Consider the following 19796-nt stretch of genomic DNA (forward strand, 5'->3'; position numbering starts at 1 on the left):
CCGACGGCGTGGCTTCAGATCCTCGGGCGATCCAAGAGGCTGAAGGTGCGTTAGGTGCGAAGGTTGCATTATTGCGACACTCGTGTCAAGTTCATGGGCCTTTCGCGTGAAAGACTGAAATTGATCAATCCTCGCGCGTTGATCTCGAGGAAATGAAGGCAAATTTCCCGATCCAAATTTCTGCACGCACACTCTTAAATCGGTTATAAAATATATTTTTCAAAGCGAGATCTTTCATAATTTATGAAAAACGGAATAGCAGATAATTATAAGGAATTTTACGATTTTAAAATGAAATATAGTAATGAAATTACTATAAATTACAATGCAAATGATAAAATGATGATAGGTTTTTTTTATTTGCTTTTTTATTCATTTATATAACTTTTAAAGTTGCATTGCCGCTTTACTTTCAATTGAATTGTGGCGCGATGTGAAATATGAAACGATAGACGTATCTCGTAAAATATGAGAAGATCAATCAGCCAGCACAACAAGCGCAACAGCGCAATCGTGAATCCGGATAATAACACAGATTTCACCGTGACGGACCATAGAATTTATTTGCTCGCATAATGAGCTTTTCGCAAGTGATGGCAGAACAGTTTCACCATTGACATTTGCATAACATTCTCGAGCGTGCCAAAAGACAGGAAAGTCTGGCGGCACTGTCGTTAATTGTCAGTTGATAATTACCGTCTTGTCGTATTAGAAAATTGATGATAATCGGTGCCTTATCGAACCGCCATAGCGATAAGCGTGAACCAGCTTACGGATTAAAATCCATTCACGCTCGCACTTGATTAAATGCAAATTTCATCGAAATGTTTTCGTACCTCTTACTGCGCTTATGTGCTCGAGTTGTGCGATACCGCTTGTGCACAACTTGTTTGTCGTACGGGGAAAAAGATAATAACCGTCGGCGCCATCTCGTCTAAAGGCAACTTTTTCCACTCTTTTTTTCCATATCTTCGCACTCCTCCTTGCCTTTACGACCTCAACCCCGCCGATCGGCGGGGGCCGTAAGTAGTTTGGAGGAGGAAATTATTGGAATTTCGCCGTTTACATATCCGAGTCGTTATGCATATTCGTCATTATGCGTATAACGAGTGTTAGCCAGATAGTCCAAACTTTAGCAGAACGTAAAAGTGAAAGGAAATGTCTAACGCCAGGAGCAATCGTCGCGACACAAAGTTACGTAGATCTCGCATATGAATTGTGTGTCATTGACATGGAGTCGCGACTGCAGCCCATTTATACAAATGGTAAACCTATCGTCAGACCTATCATCGTTCATTGTGCAATGTTGCAAATGACATATCGTTCGGCTATTGTACGATTAAGGCCTTCCATTTCTCTCGAGATTCGCGAAGGGTCATCGGATGCTGGGGGAAGCGCCGTCGGTATTTGACGTCTCAACCTTGGCCCGATAAAGAGACTCCTAATGACTAGGCCGACGCGAAAGCCGATTGTTTTATAGCTGTCGGAATAATCGATCGCGCATCGTACATGCCGGCATCGGCTCGTAGCAGTTCCTCGAAGTCGAAGCTGCAGCGGACAGGCCGCGGCACGAGTCGGTATTTAAGAGAATCCCCGTCTAATGCCAGCCGCCGAATATTTCCGGTGTGTGCGAGCGTCGGGTACACCTACACCTATAAATGTCCCAGGCCTTATTGCCCCTTGCCTTACGGTTCTTTGATCAATTTCGAGAGCTTTCCTTAACAAAAATGTCGAGGAGCCAATATTCCTTAAGTTATGATCGATTGTAAATAAAGAGCTCTTCGGGAGCTTAAATTACATGCGAGCACATGGCGAAAGATTATCCTTCATTGAATTTCAAATGGACCCGACTCTTCGAGAGATTTGCAATATTTGAGAATGAAGATACTTGGTTACGAAGACACCCAACCTCCTGGAAGATGTGAAAAAGAAAAAAATTTCATTTCTTTTCTTTTTTTTTTACGATTTCACGTATTTCCATAATTTAAGAACCGGAATGATATTCAATAAATATTTAATCGTCGAGGAAGACAAATAATAAAAATCTTGTTAGTAACGATCGTTATCTATTGTTCGCATTACTCGCGTGAATATTTATGAATGCTCGGGCTCATGATTCGCGATTGTATTCTTCTCACGGCGCTGCTGATTCCGAAATATGTGAAAGGCGGGGACCGGCGCGCAAGGCGGGAATGCCATTTTTCTTTCTCGCGATTTTTGCGATAAATTGCGAGGCGCCTGCTGTGCCGGACAGTGTCTTTGGCGGCGCTTTTCTCGAACGGCAACGTCTCGCGCACTTTAAAATCAATTGAAAGCAACGTGGAAAGTGCCTCCGCACTGATCCGCGTCGATTTTTCACTTCGCTCCAACGACGAACTTTCCCCTCTCGCCTCAAAGTTCAAGGGGACGCTCTCTCTCCATTCGTCGCAGCAGCGTCGGATCAAGGAAGTATTATCCGTCGTGGCTGATTACACTTTATTCCGAAATGGCGGTCGTATCCAAGGACGATAACTCGGGTCACGCTTGAAAATGAAATAAACGTACCGAAAGATACGAAAGCTACCATTTTGTCCCACTTCATTTTATACTTAACGAGATCCCCCGACGGTTCGATAGATCTTTATTATTGCAGGAGCACGCACGCACACACAATCAACAATCTAACCAATTACACAACTGGTTCAGGAAAAGCAAAATTAGATCTGGAAATAATGAGTTAGCCGTTTCATCGAAAGCGAGATAAACACGTGAGAGATTGCTTCCTCTTTCACTGCAAGATAATTTAATATAACGATATAATTTAAACAACATAATTTAACAACAATTAATTAACATAATTTAATTATTAAAGAACCGATATTTTATTAATCGAATTTTTAATAAAAAGAATATAAAAATATAAGTTTTTACAAATTGTAATTGATTTATCGTTTAATCTTATGAATCAGCGGGCATTATCGAGGAAGATATTTCATTACTCATATCATTTGTCTTTCATACTATTACTACGTTGATTTTAATCTTAGTTTTCGTTCTAGAATAACATTTCATCTTATTGTACAATACAATCTATAACGTATTGGCTTTCTATTATCTGACATTTCGTTTTCCGGACATGTCCGGACATTATGCAAGCTGCACAGAAAGAGAAATAAAACGGGAAAAACACAAACTTCATACTTCTTAAATAACTTTAATGTAAACGGATGTAAACGGACTTTTTAATATTTTGCAAAATTATACGACGTTCTACTCCGTTTAACCAGAAATTGTGTGCGGCGGCAATCAGATAATCATCCAGATTTGCTGGATTGTAATATTGGATCTCTCGGTCTGGTTTTCGCGTTTCTGCCTTTGGGAATATTCAAGAAGACGTGAGCGCAACGAATAAGAAACTACTAAAGACCACTGGACCATGATAGTGAACCGCGATGCTGGACCGTCGCGCGTCACGCTCGAATGGACATCGGCGAATACGCCGCCGTCCGAGGAGAGACACGCTCGAGCGGATCGTCGCTCGGACTAATGAAGGATTTCGCCAGGTTTAGCAGGACGGAGCTTCAGCGCGAGATGCACTCGATTCGGTAGGCACTCTCGAGCCGCCGAGCGCAAACAATATGGATATCGTACTCTCGAAACTCCGCGCTACGATCAACCGGATACGTGAATAATGCGTTTAATGGCCAATCCACAATGGCGCAATCCACATTTTGTTTCTTATTTGTGGGAAAATAGAAATGCCCCACGGGCATTTAATATATTGCACATTAATGTACGAAGAATGTACAAAGAAATTCTGCATTTTTTCAATTTAAATCATGATGTCATTTGTATTTTTCCGAGTATTAATCCGAGTATTATATTATTTATTTACAATATTCTCTACGAGATTTATAAAGAACTATAATGGAAGAACAAGGTAATAATATAAACAAAATTTTTACCAATTTATAATCGAGATAAATAAATTTTAAATTTAATTAAAAAGGAGCGAGATAGAAAAAAAATATATTAATAATTTCAAGAAAAGGTGTGCAAAGATTAAAAGAGGAAAATTAAATAACACCAAGTATATCGTAATAGATATGTATAAGTCAATGACATATCGCAAGACTAGACTTGGCGGTATAAAAATTTGCCCAAGTCCTTAAATATTGCGGATTGTGTTTTCACTCCCTATGGATATCCACATAGGAACCGCACGATATTTCGCACGGCAGGCGCGAAGAACGTGCGTGTGAATTTCCACGTGCCCTTTCGCAGAGAATGCCACGGGAGCGAAATGCTCGCCTACATTGGAGAGTTAGGACGGGACCCAGATCGACCGCCAGCTACCACAATTTCCATCGGCGCCCGGATCCGGTCCGTTGCAATGGAATTATGCAATTAGCGCGAGCGACGAAAAATTCGATCGAAATCGGCTGACCGCCGGCGATAGCGAGAGCCGGACAGCTCTCGAGCCGATACTTACAGAATTCCAGAGTTTTCAAAGTTCCAGAATTGTTAATGTGTGCGTTAACCGCAACTTCCGCTAGAATTCACGCGGATATCAATTACCATTAGATCGATACGTCTCACCGAGATGCGAACGATACACATAATGTATTGTAGTCTAATGTATTATAGTTTATATTAATCTACCGATCTGTCAGTTTATCGCGTCGAATTACGTGAATTACGGCCGGCACTCCGGGGTTAACCGAAGTTAATATCTGCGTCTTCTCTCCGGGTGGCTTGGCGCTTGCGACAACTTGCTTGCGATATTCCTAACGCGCATTAGCGATGCGCGTCCTGATAACCGTGCTGAATTCCGGTCTTTCACACGGATATCAAGTAATCGCGCTGGCCTGTATTGCGACGTCTTAGCAAGGCTAACCGAGTGGCTCGGTAATTGCCGCCGGTTGCGCCGGTAGTACCGTTTAACCCGTGCACGTAATAAGTCCTTTCGCGAGGAGACATAATATTACGGTCGTGCGCAGAAGTTTAGATAAACATATGCCATCCAAGTTTCTCTAACGAGATGTTTAGACTCCTGCGAGCGAACACGCGAAGTCTGCATCCAACAAGCGTTTACAACGACGTTCGCACTCCGAACAAACCTAAATACCGGTCGGTTTTGTTAACGGTTGTGCCGAGAAGGCGATATCGTATAATTATTTATAAGGAACTGTGTTGAACACGTTAAATGGATATGCAACAGTTAGTCAAGCAGCGTATATTATGTATATAAAAAAAGAAAACTATTTCTTTCGGAAAGACTTTTACTTGTTTGATAAAGAATTTCGCTTATATTACAGATCACTCGATATCTTATAATTAGAATAATTTATTATCATAAAAGCTTGATTTTCATATTTCGGATGATTACATGTTCAAGGATTGCTTACTGGAATATTTTCATAAAAACATGGACGAAAGTAAAAGAGTGAAATGAAAAGTATTTCTGTCTTATGAATTAGTGAACTTCTATCTACATCGTATTGCCATTTGAAGATGACTCGTTATAACTGTATCATTGTTATCTTGATTTGAAGTTTGTTTGTTAGAGATTATTACGACACAAGTTGTACAATACCGAGCGTTAACAATTTATCGCTTTGTTCCTTGCACAATTTAATTTTAAATCGTATAGATTTACTACTTTAAGACAAACTCGTCTAAACTAATGTTACGCTTTACAGCTTTGTAGGAACATTGTTTAATTTATATAAACTTTTAAAATTGACAATGATTTAGCAAACCGTTAACTTTTCACTTAAAGAAAGCAGAATAGTTCTGACAATTCTGAAATTAAGTTATTTACAATTACTAATACTAATAACTTTATACAATCACACAAACAAAAATCGAGATATATTAGTAACAAATGTATAATGTGATGTTTGTATGTGCATTAACAGCAAAAATTGTATAATATTAATTATATTAATTAATATTAACAAGTATCACTAGTATTACCTGTATTTTGACCTTTAAATAACTATTTTTTTCTTTATATTTATATTTATATTTATGATTTCATCATTATATTTATGATTTATGATTTTATAATTTTAGATGAAAATCGTGAAACATCTTCAAACAAAAAATAGAATCTTGAATCCATATCATATTTTTGTTTAAAAGCATTTTAAACAATCTAATAATTTGCGTTAACATTATAATTATTTAAGATCAAATTTCATATGTAAATTTCATATGTAAATTTATACTATAATAGCAAAAATAATTAAAAAAATCAAAAGATACATATTTAATATATATATATATATATATATATATATATATATATATAATAAAATATACACGTATAGTAAAATGTAGCACACACAGCATATAAAATATAAAAGGAATTCCTAAAAATCTAAGAATTTGACTAATTATAGAGCACTTTAAGTGGACTTTATTCTTAAAGAAGAAATTAGTTTGCTCCATTTTTTACTCCATTGTGTACAATAATTAGATTAGATATTATAATGTAACTTGTAAATTTTAATGAGACATAAATGCAACGTTAATTCAGTATTTTTTTTTTTTTTTTTTTATGCACTCCTTTCAGCTACCCCTTTCAGCTCTCTTCCACATACGCCGGATCTCTTTAACGACGGCAAACCTTGACCTTGTCACCTTCTCAAGAAGTTTCGCGAAACGAGAGCGCTCGCTGACCCGCGCTTTCGGTCCACTCCACCTTGTGGCTGTTTGTAAACGGAGTGAGCGGCAGTCGAGTTGAAATTCAAGCGGCACTTATACGCTCGATCGCCGTGGAATAAGAATCTTATCTTATTCTCTCTTCAGCCGCCCTTCTTTTTATCTTTCCTTTTTTTTTTTTTTTTTTACTTCATTTATCGCCAACCACTAACCCCGTAACCTGCTTTCAGACGCGGTTTGCGCACGTGCGGAAATTCAGAATGTCATTCAATACACTTAGAAATTACTTTTTTACATCGATTTTAATAATTCAATTGTTAGAATATTTTGCAGTTAAATAATTCAATAAAGTATTGTATTTAACGTTTGACACGTTTCCCCTTCTACACGTATAGTAAAACTTGAAAAAATAGCAGTCAAACTTGTGTCGTTTATATTTTTTAAATTCATTTTGGACGACCTATAATTTACTATTGGACAATCAAAATTTAGAATGCAAAAAAATCCTATTTATATTGTTTTATGCAGTGTAATAAAAAAACTGGCATTAATTTGTAATTCTTTAAAAAAGAGTTGTTACAAAGATTAAAAATTCACAACTTATAGTTCATCAATAAAATTGAATTTTATAAATATTTTCATATCGGTGAATAAACCGTTTTATTATTTCTATAAAAAATTTATACCAAAAAGATGGCGTCAATTTGTAATCTCATAAAGAAAGAATTTTATAAAAATGAAAAAGAATGATTTGATGAAAAATTAACCGGCTTGTAATTATCAGAAAAATCTAGAAAACAAATTTAAAAATCTAAAAAGGGTATAGGATATATATTAAAGTATACTTATACATAAACATAATGTGAAGGGCATATGAAATTATAAATAGATTTCTATCTTTTTCCGAAAGAAATCCGATAGAAATCCGTATATTTCTGTCTAAAATAAACAACGACTTGGCGCCTTTAAGAGGTATCCTACAAACTGCAGAAACTGCATTACGTACAGATAATCGGACGCGTGTGCAAGGAAAATTATAATTGTATAAGAAATCGTTGCGAAAACCACGTGCGGCACGCGGCACGTTCGCACCTCATACGTGAAATATGTATTTCTCGATTCCCGCGAGACTAAGACGTTGAGATAATCGAGCTAACGACAAAAGTCGAATGACGAATCAATCTCCGCTTACCGGTAACGGGTATCCGCCAAAGCGATATATCCCAGGCATGTTTCCTCGGGCTTTCCTCGCGCGGGTATTGCGGACGCGTCGCCGACGCCGCTGCGTCCCGTCGCACGCGATTCGCGATTTACGATACGCGCGATTCCCCGAGTTGAATGCACTCTCGGATTCCCTTCGGGCGTTTATTCGTATTCTACACTCGCCTCTCGCCGTGCCGACGTCCGACAGTACACTGGGCCGGGTATGCTCACCTGTGCTCACCTGGCTAGCGTAGATCCTGCTAGCGGCAGATGAGAGGACCTGTTCCTTCCGGGTTGCCTGCGCGATCACTCAGTTCTCTTCTCCTCTCCCCCCCCACCTCTCTCTCTCTCTCTCTCTCTCTCTCTCTCTCTCTCTCTCTCTCTCTCTCTCTCTCTCTCTCTCTCTCTCACTCTCTCGATTTCCGATTGTTTCGCCGTCGCTCGTCTGACTTGTCATGCCTTAACACTTACTTACACCTGTTGGTCACTTAACTGATTCAACTACCGCTTTTGTAGTAAAGCCTTTTTCTTGAAATTCTATTAAAATTATGTTTATTCAATAGCGACGGGGAGATAACATCTGTTACCTATGTCTTCTCCTCGCTTTCGAAAAATTTTGACAAGAAGACTCCTTATATTCAAATGCAAATCATTAATTATTAAAAAACTACAGAAGAGCAAAAATTGATATCGACTCGGTGGAAAATGGTCCTAAAATGGTCAATATTGTAAATTAATTCGGGTTATGTGTGCGTAACAGGTAGTTAAGCGGGATAAAATTGTTCATCGAAAACCACTATCAAATTGGCGAACAGAGATTGCCTTCTATCAGACTGCACAATCGTCCAAAGTGGCCAATCGAAAGCGAAAGGGACTAGATGTCTTTTTTTTTTTTTTTTACGACGCTCACCAAAGGAAAGAGAACCGAGCAAACGCACGCATGACAAGACACGGGACTAGTTCTGGTACTTTTGCCGCATGCAAAAGTCGAGTGAACGCATTTAATTTTCGATATGTATAAACACATCACGACTCGGAAACGGGTCTGCACCTACGAAAGACGCCGTCCTTGCACGCTCACTTGCAGTACATTTCCATGCGAAACGCGTAATCGTATGCCAGTAATTGGGAGATGGATAGATAAGAAACTGTATTACGCGATAGACAAAAATTCTTGAAGCTAATGATAAGATTTTGATACAACTCGGATCGATCGAGCCAAATATTGATTTTGGCGATGGATTACACGGATTATTATGATCGAAAGAAAATACGCTTAAAAGGATATGTTGGACCATTTTTTCAAGTTACTTTTCAGTAGTAACTAACTTTAACTTTAATTTCGCGTAACATTTTAATATAACATTTGTACAACGTGTACATTACAAACGTGTATTTACAAATTCAATACACAATAAAATTGACTCCCATTTAAATAATCCTCCAAAAAATTATATGTATAATAATATTATATGCCTTTTTTTCTCTTAATAAAAATAATAAGATGTAATTCCTCCTATACCTGTAATAGAAATTATCGTAAAATTAATGAAATTTATATAAAATAACAATTAGTGAGGTTATTTTTCTTGATTTATTGGTGAAAGTAATTTATCGAAGGCCGACCACGACAAGACAAGATGCGCACAGAATCAATTGGCTTAGGAATCTCGTGATTTATTCTCTTCACCTACAGTGTAGAATAATAATGGGACTTTTACGTAGAAATGAGGTTGAAGAAAGGGGAGTGTGCAAGTTGAGCATTGCGAGAAACAATGTCAATGTGGAATTTCTTTCGTGTGATATTTATTTTTTTCAAACTAATTAAATCGGGGCTATTGTCTGAAGCTTATCAAAAATCAGATCTTTCAAAATATCTTCTGCTTTTACATAGAGTGTCCCTAATGTGAACATTTAAAATATTTTTACTATTTCAAGTAATAAAAAAAATGTTATTCACAAAAGCTATTTTTATTAAAGAATAAATATTTTTATTAAAAAAATTTGTTTTTAGCTAGAAGCACTAAAAATTTTACGTCAAATATGTCAAAATAAAAAACAAAATAAAATCCTTAAGTAATAAATTTAAAAAATTAAAATTTTATTTAACATAAAATATTAAAATATAAAAAAATATAATTTTTTTCATATATGTATTTTATCATAAACATTTTAGATTAAAGAAATGCTTTTATAGTGATTTACGATATAAATTTACGACGTAGATCTATAAAATATAACTTGAAAATGTAGAATACGTTGAACTTTAGCATTACACGTTTATATGACACTATCAAACTAATAAAAAATTTAGAATTTATGTAAAGCGTTTGAATCTATAATTCATGAACTGGTCAGAGAATATAAGACTATAAACTTATTTACATTACTCTATTTGAAACATGTATGTTATTATATTAGTTTTGATTAGTGCAAAAAGTCGTAATATCGAATTTTCGTGTTTTTCAATTTACTCTCAAAGTAATATCATACTTTTCTTCTTTAATAAATTTATTATAAAAGTAATAAGTCACAAAACATTATTATATCTTTTTAATTTAATGTATTGTAAGAAAATAAAAGTTTTTAATTAAAACCATAACAATTATATCGTATTAAAATTCTATTTAGATCTATATATACAATAAGTAATATGATAAATAATACAATATAATATAATAATATAAATATATATACAATAAGTAATATGATAATGTAATGCCGTTAAACCATTTAATATCGTTGATTTTTTTATCTTAAACTACTTAAAAATTAAAAAGCTTTAAAACCATAACAATTTCAAAGATTTAAAACATTAAAGTTATAAAAATTTATAAAATAAAAAATTCGACATTTTAAGTAATTACCAGTCACCAATAAGTACTATTATTTGTGGTGTTACGGATTAATTCTGTAATTTTATTCTTCTGTGATTATAGAATATAATAGAAGTAATAGAAGTAATTCGGTTTACTTATTTTTATTCAATTAGCAAGTTTTGCTGAAGAAGCATTGCTGCATGACGAATTTTTCAAATTGTACAACTTTCTACTAAATCAAACAGATGTTTTATTAATAAATTCAATTTATCCGTTGTCTTTCTACTTTGTCATATAATGTCAAAAATAATTACGTTCATACCATCTACCATCAATATAGTTTTGTCGTAATAAGATTCGAAAAAAATCGGCAAATTTTATGAAAGTTACATAAATATTAAAATTTAAACAACTAGCTCATATTGTAATATCCGTTTTATGATTTGTTATTATCTCTTAATACATTTTTTAGACATGTATATATATATATATTTACAATTTGATAATATTCAATTTTATTTAAAATTACATTTTTATAATTATTACACATGTTGAATTATACATATAATTGTTGTTCTTAATAACATTTTTTCATATATTAAAAAAAATATAATTTTATTTTTTATTAATAAAATGTATAATGTATGTTGTATAAATAATAAATTATAATCACCATTTGAATTAATCTTTAAAATAATTTAATTGAAGTCATTTTATGTACAGTTTTTGTTTAAAACACCTACAAAAGAAATTTATCCTTTTCTTTATACAACTTTGATCTAATGTATTTCATTCTTACGGTCACTAGATGGTGACACTGCTTTTCTGCTTTTCATCTCGTTTTGAAATATCTCTTCATTAGTATTATTCTCAGGTTGGTCTGCATATATAGGTTGAGTTGTATCAAAGACGATATCTTACCAAAGTTCTGGCGATATTCGAATAATTTCTGAATAATTATAAGAAATGGCAGATCCCAAATACGCAGATTTACCCGGAATTGTAAGTCTCCGATCTTACATGTTTTATAACTTCACACATCACACAAATCGTCGCACAGGTAAATACAATTCTATGGTATTCACTTGCAATTCATATTTGCAATTCATATTTTAGGCGTACGACCAGCTCGATGTCTACGAGACGAGTGATTTGCTGGAGTCTGAGCAAATGCGAATGTATTGCGAGGTAAAAGATGCAAATCTGTGTTACGTGTAATATGTATAATATTTTATGTACTAATTAACAATTGATTGAATTTATCCAGGATGAACCTGACAGCACTTGTGTTGAACAGCTGCACATCAGTGCCAAAGAAGCATTCAACAAGTTTAAAGGCAAGCAGATTATTGGGAAACCTGTCGATTTCTCAGATCATCTATCCAATAAGCCAAGGACAGGATATAGGTAAGCTATTCTAGAGTTTAACAATATCAAGCATTTAAATGACATATAATATGAACATTTCCAGATTTGGTGATTGGGAACTTGTTGGTGAGAGTGAGAAAGAAACTCCTCTTCAAAAGTATCAACGATTGCAATGTGAAGTTAAGGAGTTATATGAAGAAGTGAATGAATTAAAGGTAAATTGTCATAATATTAATAAAATATGCTGCAATAATTATTTTGCAATTAACTTGTGATAACATTGATAATGTATATAGGAAAAATCTAAGAACGAAGAGGAAGTCAAGTCTGCAAGCGAAATCATTTCTCAGACACAGCAGATAGAAAAACAATTGATTTCTCTGAAACTAGAAGAGTGTCTAGGGCCTGATGTAGTTGCAAGTTTATCAGATCCACAAGGCACTATACTTAAGTATGTGGAACCAAAAATTTACGATCTATTATAAATGTCCTTTTTCCTCCGCAGATTTCAGAATTATGTTTATGTTATAGGCAATTGGTATCGCAGATAGAACTGTTCAAACAAAGCAGCGTATCTCCATCTAAATTATCGGAAAATAAAAAAACAGATGATTCGGCTGAACCTGGTATCCTTAAATATCAGATGATGTATCTGCCGGAAAAAGCAAGGATGCAGGAAGCTGCTAGGATCGCGCAACTCGAGCAAAGACTTTGCTGCCTAGAAAGTATCATAGGCACAAGTAATGACAAACTTTCTAAGTTCTCTCAGGTAAGATTTATTATAATCTTTCATATGTATTTCAAAGAAATTTGTAATTTTCCTTTTTCCACAGAATCTTAAATGCCAGGGCATTATGGAGGCTATGCAACAACTAGAAGCGAAAACTTCATTGTTAGACGTTAACCAATTAGACACTATTGAAACAAGATTAGGCACCTTGATTTACCGAATGGATAGTATTGCGCAGAAAAAAGCAACAACAGAACAAGATTCAGAGCAAGAACAAAAGGTAAAATACTTATTAAGTATCAAAATCAACATTATATTGAATCAGATTTATTTATTCCTCCCACGTAATAAATTCTGATTTCTTTTTTACAGATCTCGGAGATGTATGAAATAATGAAGAAAACGGATACTATATCACAAATAGTACCGCAAACAGTGGAAAGATTATTGGCACTGAGTGATATTCATCAACAAGGTAGAATTATTCAACAAGTGTATATATTTTTCTATAAAAAATAACTGAAAAAAATGTTTTGCTCTTTACAGCTGCTGCCTTCAGTAAATCTTTAACAAGATTAGAAGAACTGCAAGCAGAAATCTCCTCGGGATTGGACAGTAACAAATCTTTGCTAAAGGGAGTGCAGGAAAGTTTTGCCTCCAATATGGAAGTTATAAAAGGCAACATAGCGTTGCTCAACGAACGTATCAAGAAACTTGAGTCATCGAAATAAATATTAGATAATATTAAAACCAGTTATCACATAGCTAAATTAATTTCACTTATAAAGATTGATTTATACTCGAGACATCTATACTCTTATCGTGCTAAATTATTTATTTAATGTGATTTATTCTGTATATAATTTTTTTGCTTTTTTTGTATCGCTAACAAAAAAGCTTTCAAAATGTTGCATAGTATTTGATATCCATAATGTAATTGCAGATAATATGAGCCTACTAAGATATAGATATATAAGGCATAAAAGCAAGTAATATATCTTCATACAAAAAACAAAATAAAACTGGAATTTCAGTAAAAAAATTCATAAGCTTTATTGAACACTTTATATATGATATAGAGGAGAGTTAAGTAATCGCGAAGTAACTTAAGTATAAATTAAATTAAAAGTCAAATAAAATGATCATAAAAATATAATGTAATATAAAGATTCAGTATATCTTTTACATATAAGGATGTGACGAAAAAAATTGTATTCAACTTTTTACATCTGTATATCAGACTTTTATTTAAAAACAATTAGAATCTTAATTTCTGGAAAAACCACTTGTTTTTACCGTTTTTATACCTAAAAAACAATAATCCAAATTAGATATTAAAGTGTTGATGCATGAAATTTGCAGTGATAAGAGAATATTAAATTACACACCTTTCTTCAAATTTGACACGCGTCTGGAAGCGAACCTTCTTACGCTTCATTGGATCCTTAAGGTCTTTAGGAGCCACTTTTTCTAATTGTAGATCCACTGTGTACCTCGTTGGCATTAAGTGATTGTAATTTAAGATCTAAAACATTTTATAATTAAGTAGAACAGAGCAATTATCTTGCAACAATATTAAAAAAAAAATTAAACAAAGCAAAATTTCAAAATATCAGATTTAAAAAATTAAGATTTAAAGAAAAGATTGAGATTTAAAAAAAAATTTATAAAAAAGAGGAAATAAATTTACCTTAACGAACGGCTTGATTTTAGACCGTTTATGCAGTTTTCCTTTACCCATCCTTTTGTGGACTTTGCGTGGATATCGATCGATGCCTGCAACCATCGCATGTCCATACTGTTTTTCAGACGTACCTTCGTCGTAATTGCGCATTACGATAGCTTTCCTTCCCGCGTACCGGCCACTGAGGACCAGTACGACTTTCCCTACTTTCATAATCTTCACCATTTTGGTGATGTATTCTGAAAAAGAAACAAAGAATATATTAATCACAAAAAAAATTTCTAACAAATATACATCCTGGTAAACTTTTCAGTAAAATTGAAAATTTTAACGCTATTATTTTTCCTTTAAAACGAACTATATCGAGATATATCTCTACTGGCGATGTAAACATTTTAGATCAAGCATGACATAACCTCCCATATACCACATGAAAAGAGAAATTTATATTATAAAAAAGGAAAAATTTATGTCTCCTCACGACGTAATGTAATAATATGGGAGGCAATGGAATCGCAAGAAATCGTCAATAATCGAGAAACCGGTTGTTAACAAATGCGATGTGGATTCCAGCTGAGGAGGTTAACTTCACGATCGCCTGCCAACAGATATTCCTCAAGAGCACGCGAGATCCAATAATCGGCGTGCAAACGAAAACCGCGTCGTACACCGATCTCAAATACGACGCAAGACAAGACAAATAAATTCTGAAAATACCCGATGCTCGCGGATTATTTCATACAGCATTACGGATAACACACCTCACGGTTTTTCAACACCGGATAAAAGGAAGTTCGCCGTGCTACCACGCTGACGCCTTGCATCGACGATCCAAGCGCCGACATATCCGCCGTCGCCAATTCTGATGCGCAAACGCGTCCAATAGTCCCGGTCTACAATAGGTGATTTAAACCTTAAGCCATAAAAAATTGACCAATCATAGTCGAGTATTCTCCTATTCTTCGATTATGATTCGTTCATTTCTTATAGCTTAAGGCTTAAATCACCTATTGTAGACCGGGATTTAAGTGCATCCATTAGTGTCGGTCCACAATAAGTATTTAATCTTTAAACCGTAAGAAATTGACCAACCATAGTCAATTATTTTTTTCGTATTCGATTATAATTGATCAATTTCTTATTTCTTAAAACTTAAATCACTTATTGTGGACCGACACTAATTAGAGTTCAGAAATAACATTCAAGTATCATTTTATTCTCAAATATCATTTTATCTTCGTTTAACATTTGATGAACAATAATGATAAATGACAAAAAGGATAAAATCCGTTGTTTCTGAAATCAGCCTTGCACTCACATAACTACGTATTTTTTCATGCATCGTTCATTGTTCATGTTTAGCGTCAAAATAGATCATATGATCAAAAATGACTATTTAAATTTCATTGTTCTGCGTCAATTGTGATCGATTTTGCTGTTAAAAATGAGCATCAACATGAATTAGTATCTTGTGTGGGCTTTTTACATCGCGGTTATTCTATGGTTAATTGTCAGCGTGAAAAAGCACCTTAACATTTCGTTGAGTCAAAGAGGAAACTCTATCTTGTACAATTTCATGCACTGTTATCATCGAGGTGCCGAGCACTCATAATCACGCCAGTATTGTTATCAGGGACGTTTTCTCGCGCATGCGTATTTAGATGCAAATTCATTGAAGTTTAGAAGAAAAAAGGTATCACTTGGTCTTTTACTGAAATTTTTCAGATTATATAAAATTGTTTATAATTATATACAATTATATAAAATTGTAAAAATTATATAAAAATTATTTAATTACATAGAATTTTAAATATAATTAATATTAATAACCTACAATAACATTAATTTTTTAACAAAGTTATATATTTGTAAATGTAAGGAAAGAAAGTATATAATAAAATACATTTACGGGTTTAAAATAAAATATTTTATTTGAAAATTACGAGCATGCTTTTTAATGGCTCCCTTTTGATTATGTATATCCATATTATATTTATGTTTAATAACAAATAATAAATAATAATATTTACCTTTAATAACAATTAATAATATTTAAATATTTACTTTACTTAATATTTAAATATTTATTTACATTAACCTATCTCATCCTAGCGTGGAGCCCGCTAAAATTTTAACGCCTGTTATATACGTATGTCATGTTACAGTCCTGGATATGACTATTGGTCATAATAGCCATGCGCGAAAAAGCGGCCCTAATAGCAACACTGAATCACGCATCAAATACACGATTTATGTTTCGGTCGGCATGCGGCATGCTCGCCGCGGACTCTGATCCGTCGCCGTTGCGGATTTGCGAATTTGCATTCTCGCGACAATCTTTAGTGAGATAAATCTCGTTGATAATTCTTCGGGCTCATATAGCACACTCGCTTCTCTACGACGTAAATTGAAATCTACCTAGAGCAGACGATTCCGCACGATGGTGAAATATTATGAAAACATTACGATTTTCAAATTCGATTGGACACAAGTTGTTCGAGGATTCTTTCAGAGATATCCAAATCCGCACAGGTATCGGCACATTACGTCACATATGTCATTGAAATACAAAATGATTACATAATGTCAAGTTTACCTACTGGATTTCATTCATGATAACTTTTAGTTTGCACGTTCTTACTGAGGATACGATCTCGAGGGAAGTTAAAAATGGAAAGCTCTATTCTACACGTCTATTAACAAAAACCAATAGGGTACCCAAATGGGGTGAAAGATTTATCAGTAAAAATATCGTGAAAATCGTGGAAGAAAGTATTGTTGATCCCGAAGCGAAAATTTTGACTACCTATACAAGGAACTTAGGATATACCACAATTATGGTGAGTAATATAAACTAATATAAACAAACTATAGATAAATAGGTAATAATGAAATGTTTTATTCCATTTATTTCTATGAAAAGTTAAGTGAATTAGCACTTTTGAAAATTAATATATTTGGATATTTTATAGAGAATATATATATAAAATATATATATATATATATATATATATATATATATATATATATATATATATAATATATATATATATAAAATTTATAATTGTCTTTTGTTCATAGATTCTTTAATCTACTAAATGTTGATTGTCTCTTAGAAATATTTAAAAAATATTTTAAAGTAGAAATTGATTATAATCATTATTGATTATATTGGAAAATCATGCATTTATAACACAATTAATTCTTTGCAGAGCATTGTTGAGAAAGTAGTCTATCAAATCTCAGAAGAGAATTCAGAATGGACAGTTGCAAAAAGATCAGCATGGATCGATAGTCAAGTCTTTGGTTTCAGCAGAGCAATTCAAGCTTTTGGTTTAGATCGATTTAAGAAAAATTGCATCAAGATGTCGGAAGGCTTTAATTATGTTCTTGCAAATATGTTTCCTCACACAGCTCAATTTCTAAATCCAAAGTTACCTCAGACGAGTTTTTCTATGCAAGGTGGCTACAGTACCACAGATGACAATGCTACAACAAAGCCAAGTCTCGCAGAGGATTTACAACATTCTTTACAGGGTAAAGCAGAGAAAATGAAAGATGCCGCTAAGAAAGCTACAGACTTGGCAAAAGAAAAAGCAAGACCGATATATGCAGCTTGTCAACCAAATCAATCATAAATTTCATATTTGCAAACGCAGCCATATTGTTGAATGTGAATAATGTTGTTTAATGATAGAAATATTCATGAGTATCACCATATTATTATGACGTATCTTAAACAACAAATAATGGTAAAGCTATAGACTAGCTTGAAAAAGCAATTATAATTGTATATTAATCAAATTGCACGATTCAATGGCAATTAGAGCAGAAAGAAATAGAAAGCTGATTGGTAATGTTGGAAAATTAAGTTTTAAAAGCTTGATAGCACAGGTTCTCAAAATGTTATAACATTAACACATAACGTAACATTTGCAATGTAAAATTTATAAAGATTCTCGCGACAAATCCATTCATATGTTATCCATTCCTTTTAACTGCCAAATTGTTAAGCGTGCTATCAAATGTGATACGTATATATACAAAGCGCATTAAATTACTTAAACATTTTTTTACATATCAGGAAAATATTTCCTGATTTATTTATAATGGTAAAATATCGCACGAGATATTAGATGCAAAAGCATTTTTATACGGTTATCAATGTATATCACAACGTTTATTGGCGCATTCCGTGCATATTTTTTTGAAGCTGGCAAACGATTGTAAAAAAACAGCATTTTGTGTGCAATTATTAACGCCAATAAAAATAATTGCATATAAGTATACATTTAAAAAGATAATTTTGTAATAAATTATCCTTTTCTGTTTGTTAATATTATAGTTTTTAGACATTCCGCATTAACACGGAAGATGTACCAATATTAGTTATTAAAAGATTATCTCATTTTTATTATCACATCTTAGATATCACAATCTTGACATAAGTTGCCATGTGTTTCTATAATATGTTAGAACTGTGATTTAAGATTGTTACTCAGTATTTTTATACTTTAAATATCTTTCATGAGTTCTGAATTATTGAACAATAAAGTTCAAATTATCAATGAATAAGTAATAATTTTGACAAGTAAATAAAATTTTCACAACAGTTATTTTTATTATTTATCTGAAATAAAATTAAATATCTAAATTCTGTAACTATAAATTAGATTGTATTAGAGTTTTGTCATTATTGAAAAAAAACTCATTTTACATATAATTTTCGTACAATCTGAGAAAAATACTATGTAACAAAAAATACTATAATTTAAAATATGCGCCACATTTGTAGATAAAATTTGAAAGAATAATGTGACACAGGTGTATTGTAAAATTATCAAGACTAATAATACTCAAATATGTACGTTATCTTTTTTAATCAGCTATCATTACAGATAAAACAAAGAAACTGAAAATATGAGAGATTTTATAGTGTAATGTACTTGAAATGATAGTATTTGCAGAAAAAAAAATATATATATATATGTAATAATTTTGAGTATTTAGTGTTTCCTCCTCCCCCTCCCTCTACGCAACAATTCGTAAATGCATTTTTTAAAAATATAAAATTCAAATTGTGGCATTTTTTTGTTCGATATTCTAATAACAATGATATCAATAATAATAAATTTTTTAAATAATATAATAATCTCATCTAAATAAGAAATCTATTCCAATTAGAAATCTATTCCAAAATATTAAAATCTTTAATATTTAAAGTAATCTAAAGTCATTAAAAAAGGAAAGGGTTCTTTCTTTTTTTTAATAGCATAAACATTTAGATAACAATTTTGAAATTGCGGCATTATTTCGGATAAGGAACTGTCGGTAAGACAGATCA

General features: G+C 33.1%; 4 protein-coding genes across 6 annotated transcripts in view; 2 read left to right on the plus strand and 2 right to left on the minus strand.

The window, feature by feature from the left end:
• The window catches only part of Cad89D (cadherin 89D), a 32887-nt gene extending 22360 nt beyond the window's left edge, over window positions 1-10527 (minus strand). Inside the window, exon 1 of the mRNA XM_089073748.1 lies at window positions 7841-10527. The gene's annotated coding sequence lies outside the window, so the exon portion shown is untranslated. The remainder of the gene's footprint in view (window positions 1-7840) is intronic.
• Window positions 10528-11513: 986 nt separating this feature from the next.
• DCTN2-p50 (dynactin subunit 2) lies at window positions 11514-14072 on the plus strand. The gene is made up of 9 exons (XM_089073844.1): window positions 11514-11672; window positions 11787-11858; window positions 11938-12077; window positions 12142-12253; window positions 12335-12489; window positions 12570-12807; window positions 12872-13048; window positions 13141-13243; window positions 13315-14072. The coding sequence occupies exons 1-9, from the start codon at window positions 11637-11639 to the stop codon at window positions 13497-13499; spliced, it is 1218 nt and encodes a 405-aa protein (XP_088929970.1). The 5' UTR covers window positions 11514-11636; the 3' UTR covers window positions 13500-14072.
• Window positions 13989-15353, minus strand: RpL27 (ribosomal protein L27). 3 transcript variants are annotated; one of them, XM_011646299.2, is made up of 4 exons: window positions 15214-15353; window positions 14459-14691; window positions 14157-14293; window positions 13989-14075 (listed from the first exon to the last, which is right to left on the minus strand). In XM_011646299.2, the coding sequence occupies exons 2-4, from the start codon at window positions 14675-14677 to the stop codon at window positions 14027-14029; spliced, it is 405 nt and encodes a 134-aa protein (XP_011644601.1). In that variant the 5' UTR covers window positions 14678-14691; window positions 15214-15353; the 3' UTR covers window positions 13989-14026. The 3 variants fall into 3 exon arrangements, with proteins under 3 accessions (XP_011644601.1, XP_011644602.1, XP_088929981.1); XM_011646300.3 differs by having other exon boundaries at window positions 15170-15282; XM_089073855.1 differs by lacking the exon at window positions 15214-15353 and adding an exon at window positions 14995-15138.
• A 1280-nt stretch (window positions 15354-16633) lies between these two features.
• Window positions 16634-19440, plus strand: prel (preli-like). Its single transcript, XM_011646302.2, has 3 exons — window positions 16634-16984; window positions 17079-17292; window positions 17665-19440. The coding sequence occupies exons 1-3, from the start codon at window positions 16893-16895 to the stop codon at window positions 18088-18090; spliced, it is 732 nt and encodes a 243-aa protein (XP_011644604.1). The 5' UTR covers window positions 16634-16892; the 3' UTR covers window positions 18091-19440.
• Window positions 19441-19796: the final 356 nt, after the last annotated feature.

This window comes from Pogonomyrmex barbatus, unplaced genomic scaffold (genome assembly GCF_055798465.1).
Source record: "Pogonomyrmex barbatus isolate J1 unplaced genomic scaffold, ASM5579846v1 scaffold1, whole genome shotgun sequence".
Lineage (NCBI taxonomy): Eukaryota > Metazoa > Arthropoda > Insecta > Hymenoptera > Formicidae > Pogonomyrmex > Pogonomyrmex barbatus.

Excerpts from the sequence above, each read along its gene's own strand:
- DCTN2-p50 (XM_089073844.1), top strand. The coding sequence starts at position 11,637 with ATGGCAGATCCCAAATACGCAGATTTACCCGGAATT. Across the intron at positions 11,673-11,786 it reads ACGCAGATTTACCCGGAATT|GCGTACGACCAGCTCGATGT; the intron begins GTAAGTCTCCGA and ends TTCATATTTTAG. Across the intron at positions 13,049-13,140 it reads ATTCAGAGCAAGAACAAAAG|ATCTCGGAGATGTATGAAAT; the intron begins GTAAAATACTTA and ends TCTTTTTTACAG.
- prel (XM_011646302.2), top strand. The coding sequence starts at position 16,893 with ATGGTGAAATATTATGAAAACATTACGATTTTCAAATTCGATTGGACA. Across the intron at positions 16,985-17,078 it reads AGATATCCAAATCCGCACAG|TTTGCACGTTCTTACTGAGG; the intron begins GTATCGGCACAT and ends GATAACTTTTAG. Across the intron at positions 17,293-17,664 it reads TAGGATATACCACAATTATG|AGCATTGTTGAGAAAGTAGT; the intron begins GTGAGTAATATA and ends AATTCTTTGCAG.
- RpL27 (XM_011646299.2), bottom strand. The coding sequence starts at position 14,677 with ATGGTGAAGATTATGAAAGTAGGGAAAGTCGTACTGGTCCTCAGTGGC. Across the intron at positions 14,294-14,458 it reads AAATCAAGCCGTTCGTTAAG|ATCTTAAATTACAATCACTT; the intron begins GTAAATTTATTT and ends AAAATGTTTTAG. Across the intron at positions 14,076-14,156 it reads CGTGTCAAATTTGAAGAAAG|GTATAAAAACGGTAAAAACA; the intron begins GTGTGTAATTTA and ends ATTGTTTTTTAG.